Source organism: Mandrillus leucophaeus, unplaced genomic scaffold, assembly GCF_000951045.1.
Source record: "Mandrillus leucophaeus isolate KB7577 unplaced genomic scaffold, Mleu.le_1.0 Scaffold109, whole genome shotgun sequence".
Taxonomy (NCBI): domain Eukaryota; kingdom Metazoa; phylum Chordata; class Mammalia; order Primates; family Cercopithecidae; genus Mandrillus; species Mandrillus leucophaeus.
Genome location: NW_012099098.1, coordinates 2,974,251 through 2,981,203, shown reverse-complemented (window position 1 = coordinate 2,981,203; position 6,953 = coordinate 2,974,251). Strand labels below are relative to the sequence as shown.

Below are 6,953 nucleotides of genomic sequence, written 5' to 3'. Positions count from 1 at the left end.
CGCCAGTCCTTCCCCAGCTCCTCTCTGCACAGCATGTGGTCTCTGGCCCTTCCCTCTCTGCACATCCACATCCACACCCATTCCCAGGTCCCAGTGATTGGGTTGTAGAATTGTCTAAACTGGTCCCCAGAGCAGCAGCATGGGGTTACCTAGGAGCTATTTGAAATGCAGATTCTCAGGCCTGGCCCCAGACCTATCCAGTCAGAATCTGCATTTGACAGGGACCCCCGGGGACTGGTGTGCGTTCAGGGTTGAAAAGCCTGCTGCATGTTCTCTCCCGAGCCAGGGCTGATGGCCTAACTATCCACGCCGCAGGCCCTCAGCCCCGCTGTCCCCACAGGCAGGTGTGCCCGTGGCGCTCTTCTCTGCACCTTGGCACCTGCTGCCCTAGGTGCTGTCAATTCCCTTCGCCAGTCAGGCCCCAAATCTGCTTTCAAGATGTGAATGCCCCCTGCCCCGCGAAGCCCTCCTTGCCCTCTCCAGTGGTCCCCACGCCCCGTGCATGTGCCCTCGAAGGTGGCCTTCATGCTAGGCTGTGCTGGGCATGCCCGCCCCGTCCTCTGCTACCCTGGGAGCCCAGCGCAGGGCGGGTGTCTGTGGGGGCTTGATGAAGCCAGCCAGGGAATAAATTTGCCGCTGTTCCCTGCCGTGCATGTGCCTAGGCGGCCACCAGGTGGCAGTGTCCTCCCAGCGTTTAGCGCCGCCCCGCTCCTCAGCCTCCCGGAGCCGGAGTCTCCTGACTGCGGCCTGTGCCTGGTGGTTGGCGAGCAGGAAAGTGGAGGGCTGGGGCTGCATGGCGGGTTCTGTGGAGCAGCCAGATGTTCAGTGATAGCTTGCTCAGTGCCAGGGCGTGGCGGGCCCTGCGCTGCCGTTGCTCATTCCATCCTCCGGGCAGGCCTGGATGTGGGCGCATCACCCCACCTGAGAGATGAGTTCACTGAGGGCAGGAGAGGAGAGGAGCCTGCCTGAGTTGTCCTGCAGCCTCGGGTCCTTCCCTCTGCACCCTGCCAGGCAGCAGATGCTGTGAACAGGGCTCCCTTTGGCTCGGCGCCCACATATCTGCTCAGCCCACCTTGCACACGGGGCAGGGCCAGCCTCAGCCCCAGCTGAGACCCGGGTCTATCCGTCTGTCCCGGGTCGGCCTGGGGACTGTGGAGCAGGGGCAGCCGTGGACATAGTGCTGGGCTTTGGCCGTGGACGTGGCGCTAGTCTGTGGGCATGGCTGCAGTGCTGGGCTACGACTTGCTGGCTGCCACAGCCTCCCCACCAGTTTTCCACTTTAAGGGAAAAAGGGCTCCCATGCCCCTTCATGGTTGGATGGCATTTGGGCCCCACTCTGCCCCTGAAGGCTCAGCCCTGCAGCCCTCCTCACTCATCGGGGCCCTCGGGAGGGCTCCTTGCTACAGGCGGCTCGCTTTGGGCAGCAGGGAGGGCTGGGCAGGCCCGGAAGGCCACCTGCTGGTGGGCAGGGCGTGGGCACCCCAGGACCCTCCCTGGGGCTGGTTGCAGTGCTTGGCGTCCTCCTAGGGCGGTGTGACCCCTACCGTGTTCCTGACGGCCTCCCTTCCTGGACTGCCTGTCTACAGGTGTCCCCCAAGGGGCTGCAGCTCATGGTCAGCTCAGCTACAGGGCAGCTCCACTTCCATCTGCTCTCTGCAGGGGAGCTCTTCTTATGGCAATTCTACTGCTAAAATTTTTTTAATATTTAAAATGCTTGAAAACCACTGATCTAATCTAAGTTCCTGCTTCCTAAAATCCATGTGACCACGAGGCTGCCTTGACGTAGGGTTCCAGGCTGTTCCCCACACCCCACCCAGCCCCAGCACCTTGCACCTGTGTCCAGCCAGGCAACTGCCAGCCCATTTCTGTGGCTGGAGTGCCCCGTGCCTGCTCTGCCCACGTGCCCGCTCTGCCCACATGCCCTGCTTTATGTTTGGGCACCAAGACCTCACCTGGCATCTAAGTGAACTACAGGTGCTCCCAGCCCCCTCAGAGGTACTTATCCCTTCTCTAAATTTCCATCAGACTTGGAACTCATTTTGGTGAGCCAGGGTCGCTTAGGTAAGCTGGGGTCTCTGGTGTGAGGCTTAACTCTTGTCCTCAAGACAGGGAGCAGCAGGGCTGAGCCGTGGAGGAAGGTCCCCTCCCCAGGCAGCCACTCTGGCCCCGCTGTGGCCTGTCAGGAGTCCTCAGCAGGGGTGCCTCTGAGGACTCCGTAAGGAAGGCATGGGGAGGGTGTGGACGGTGCCAGGGAGAGCAGTGGAGGCCCTTCCCATGTCCCTGGGCACCACCTGGTATTGGTTCTTGCTTCAGCGGAGCCAGCATATCACAGGTCCCCAGAACCTGGCAGCTGAGACCAGCCTTGGCGAGGTTTGGGTTTGAGAATCTGCCCTCACTAGCAGGGGCACAAGAACTGTCCTGCTGGGCAGAAGGCCATGACAGTCAGCACAGGCCTGGCAGGTGGGTGGCACCATGGCTTTGCACACTGCTGGCGCCAGGCCTGGCCTCACAGGGAGCAGGCAGGGACTGTGGAGGGTACCAGTCATCACCACAGGAGCCTGTCACCCCTGCAGGCGTGTCCACACACACACGCCACATACACAGTTCACCGGCACAGCTCGGGGGTCCAAGAGGGCCAGCAGAGGGCAGGCTCCGGCTGGCACCAGCCTGGCCAGCTGCCCTATGTCAGGATGCCCCATGAGGCAGCCCAGGCCTCTGCCTGCTCTTGATCTGAGGTTGTGGAGGGGTTTCCCTGGTGTCCCATGGACTGACTGTGTCTCTCTGTCCCCACCCACCCCTGCAGTACGAGTACAGCTTCCGCACAGAGCAGAGCGCAGCCGCCAGGCTCCCGCCCAGCCCCACCAGGTGTCAGCAGATCCCGCAGTCCTGAGGAGCCAGCGGCCACCTGCGGGGAGACCACCGCCCAGACTACTGACGGCAGGGGCTGCTGCCCCCGCCTCCTCCTGCCGCCTCCACCAGCCCTCCCTCCCACACTGCCCCAGCAGGGCTGGCCCGGAGACTGGGCAGCTAAGTGGGCGTGTCCTGTCTTCAGCTGGCCTGACACCCCGGCCTCCCTGGGGACGTTGTTCATAACCATGACTAATCTGTGTGTGCTGTAGTGACCAGCGGCTCCTAACGTGTCTGTGTGATGACCAGTTGTCCTCCAAAAACCTCACTCACCACGGAGTCCCCCTGAGGGCCCCGGGCAGTTGCCCCGGCCGCCCAGTGACGCCCACCGGCTCCCTCCGTTCCCTCCTGTCACCTACCAGGGCAGACCCCACTAAGCCGCTGAGTCCCTTCCTGGAAGACCCTGGGGGCCGATAGCTTTACCTAGGACTCTCCAGGGTCGCTGATCCTCCGTGGCCTTGGGCTGCCAGGACCAAGTTCCTCTCTACAGGATCTCACAGCAGCCCTGAGAAGACATGGAAGGAAGAAGCCAGTGGCCCCGGCGTGGACCCTGCCCTTTGGACATCCCATGGACTTCTCACCCAGTCGCCTGGAAGTCGGGGAGCAGCAGCCCTGCCCCCGGCGGAGGGGTTGTTGCTTTCTGGGGAGGAGGACGGTTGACGGCCCTGCTTGGATCCACCACCAGGACGCTGTGCTCGGCCACGGCGCGCCTCCCCCAAGGGCTCATCCGCGCAACAACCACATGCCAACGATAGCTCCAGGTGCCTCAGCCCGTGCCCTGACCCAGGGACCACAGGGACACCCTCTGAGACGTGCTGGCCCTGGGAGGATACAGGCACACGGGCACCTAGCCCCTCTCGGAGCCAGGCGTGTCTTGACTGTGTCTGCTAATAGGAACAAGTCATTCTGAAAGGTCCCCCTGACCCAGGTCACCAAATTTGGGCCAGAACTGGCATTTCTCCTGAGTACCCACTGGTGCTGGCGTCCTCACAGTGCTGGGCGCCAAGTTCAGCCCCAGGCGCGTTTGCCTAAGCAGTGGTGGCTGCCATCTCTCAGGGCCCGGGCCCTCACATGAAGGGCTGCCTCACTCTGTGGTGTCAGGCATTGGACTGTGTCCTGATTCCTCAGAATATGGGGACCTGATATCTTTGGGTCCCCAAGAGTTGGCTCTTGGATGTGGGGGCTTGATGCCGCGGTTGGCGGCTGCAGTATCTGGGTCCAGGGAAGCCACTGCCTCAGCAGGGACAGCCTCTCCCGCTGCAGGCCCTGGGCAGCCCACAGTAGTGCTAGCTGAGGCCCAGAGGAACAGGAGGAAAGGGAGGTAGCGCCGGACAGCGCAGCTGGCCAAGAGGCGGGCGGGGCCAGAAATACCTCATGCACCTGCACCAGCCCCTCCGTCTCCAGGCCCCAGGCCCCTGTGTGGACCCATCTTCCTCCTCTGCCACCCCGATCTTCACTCGGATACCTCTTGATTTCTGTGGATTAGGGAAGCAGCCACTTCTCCCTCCCTGAGACCCGAGGACGCCCCTGGTGGGGGTGGCCTTCTCAGGCCTCCTGGGTGGCACAGCAGCAGGACCTTGTCATAGGACTGATGCTGAGCGGGGAGGGGGCTGCCAGGCTGGCCGCCGATGCTCCGTTCACATAAGCCAGTGTGGTTCTGGGGACCTGAGGAGCCCCGTGGCACCCACGGGGGGCACCTATGTCTGCCGTGGCTCCTCGGGTGGTGGCCCGTGTGACCAAAGCCAACAACAAGGGTGACTTCCGGCAGGAAGGGGCGGCAGGAGGGCAGAGGGCAGAGCTCTGGCCACTTCTGCCCACTTCATTAGGGTTTGTGAACTTTGTCCTTCGACCTCTTTTCGTGCCCTGGTTGTGAGATCGCCTCTGACAGATAATGCCAGGGGCCCTTCACTCCCCTCCCGTGACTGGGAAAAGGCCTGTGGCAGCTCTGCTGGACCCTAGGAGGCTCAGAGGCAGTGGTGTGGGAGCCCCGTCTGCAAGGACGCAGAACAAGCAGTGAGGGCAGCTGCAGGAGAGGAAGGGGCTCCCACAGCCCCCACTGACACCCCTGCAGGCCCCTCTTGAGCTGGGGTCCCAGCCAGGTGCCCCCGCATGCCCTCCTGCAGTTGCTGGATGGACAGGACTTCCAGGCCACCAGGAAGAGGACAAACTGCGTGGACTCAGGCGAGCTGGAGCCATCTTCTCCATAGCATGACGGACTTAGCATAAGAGTAAATGACTGTGAACGTTGTAGTAAACGGCAGCTTCAGATAAGCAGTGACAGTGTTAAGGACAAGTTGGTGTCTGTGGTAGGTTTTAGGCTGCTCCTAACCCACCATGTATTGCCTTCTGAGAGGTGGGTGAGGACAAGCGTGTGCGTGTGCCTGTGTGTGTGTGTGTGAGCACGTGTGCGTGTAAGCCCACCTGAATGGGGCTGGTGCGGGAAAACTGAGGCGTGGAACTCTGGCTCATACCTAGGAATTGAGAGCTTTTCTGTCTTTTGGGAGAGTTCTTTTCTCCATGAGCCCTCTGGCCACTGTGGGAGGGAAGGACAAGGTTTCCCTTGGAAATGTGAAGAAAGTCTTGGTCTCATCCCTCAGGTCCCCCCCCGCCACAGCACTTCCCACCACTGCTGCTGTCCCTGCCGGCAGCCTCTGTCCCTCCAGAATGGCTAACCAGAGCACACCGTCCCCACCACCTCCCCTTTCTCTCTGGAAAGTTGAAGTGTCTTTCCAGAGGCCTTGGAAATGGCACAAAGGTGACAAGGAGCAGGTGCTTTGCTGCGGGCTCCCTTGCAAATGTATAATTAAGGCCTTTCTTCCCACCCCAAGTGCAAGAACAAATGCCAGCCACATCCTCCACCACTTGGAGAGATGAGAACCCAGCGGGGTCGTGTAAAGGAATTGGAGGTCGGTAGGAGGACAAGAGGGACTCCCGTGTTCTAAGCACCTGCTCCCGGCCAGGCTCTAGGCCAGGCTCTCTAAGCACATTTCTCCTTTTATTCCCCCTAAAACCAGAGTGACCTGGAAGTAGATGTTCTTTGCTCCTTGTTAGAGTTGAAGAGGCCGAGGCTTGACCGGCTGCTAAGCGGCAGAGGCGGGGGTCGGCCCCTAGCCCCCGGGCCAGCCATCCCGTCGCAAGCCTGTGCTGGGGATGCTCTTTCTGTTTCCAGTCCTGTCACGGACTTCCCAGCCGCCACTGGGCCCTGCCGGTCACCAGGCCACTGTGCAGTGGGTGCTGAGCACAGTCAGGAGTGGCCTACCCGCACTCCTCCACCAAGATGAGGGCCCTCCGGAGCCTACAGGTGTCTGTGGGGAATCCCAGACTGCAGCTTCTCGGAGAACTGGGTGGGCCTGAGGATGAAGGCAAAGGAGGGCCTTGAGGAAGCAGCCTCCGGGCCTGGCAGCCACACGGCGGCTGAGCTCATGAACTCGGTTCACGGCCTGCCTTGTCCCCAGAGGCCACGCCAGGCACTCACCCCTGAGCCCACAGCCTCTGCTTGGGCTGTCTGGCACCCTCAGGGCGGCCCGCTCTCCTCCTGCCACTCTGAGCACATATCCGGGGGTTGCCACCAGTGACGGCTTTGTTTTCCCAGCCAAGGCCATGGAGCTGCTGTGTGACTGTGTCAGGCCTGGACAAGGCCCTTAGGGATGACGTCCCCGCTGCATATTTATTCAAGGTGACTCTTGTACTTGGCAAGGGAAGTCCACTGTGTGATTGTCTGTATTCTTAATATAATTTGTTAAATAAACATTTGTTTTAACCTCTTTCCCCGGTTTGCTGTCGTGGTGTCTGAAGCCAGCAGAGGTCAGTGTCCTTCAGGGCAATCCCCCAGCTCTCTCGCCCCCAGCAGGGCTCCTGTCACCACCTGGCCTGTCAGCCTTCTAGAAAGGACTGGTGGGCTTCTTTGCCCCTCGTTTAGTTGAGACGACCTGGTTACAATCAGTGGGATTCTGGGGGATGCAGAAAGTCCCTCTGTTCTCTGGTGGCAGCCCTCAGGGTGCTCCTGGAAGGAGAAAGCCCCAGTTGCCGTGAAGACAGGAGCGGCT

At 61.2% G+C, this 6,953-nt stretch overlaps 1 protein-coding gene and 1 pseudogene across 2 annotated transcripts in view; both read left to right on the top strand.

The window, feature by feature from the left end:
* MVB12B (multivesicular body subunit 12B) overlaps positions 1–6,673 on the top strand; it is a 98,561-nt gene extending 91,888 nt beyond the window's left edge. Inside the window, exon 5 of the mRNA XM_011988733.1 lies at positions 2,804–6,673. Coding sequence (XP_011844123.1) covers positions 2,804–2,890 — 87 coding nt within the window. The 3' untranslated portion in view covers positions 2,891–6,673. The remainder of the gene's footprint in view (positions 1–2,803) is intronic.
* On the top strand, positions 3,106–6,674 carry LOC105545588 (annotated as a pseudogene). Its single transcript, XR_001006949.1, has one exon. The product of XR_001006949.1 is annotated as an uncharacterized LOC105545588 (transcript).
* Positions 6,675–6,953: the final 279 nt, after the last annotated feature.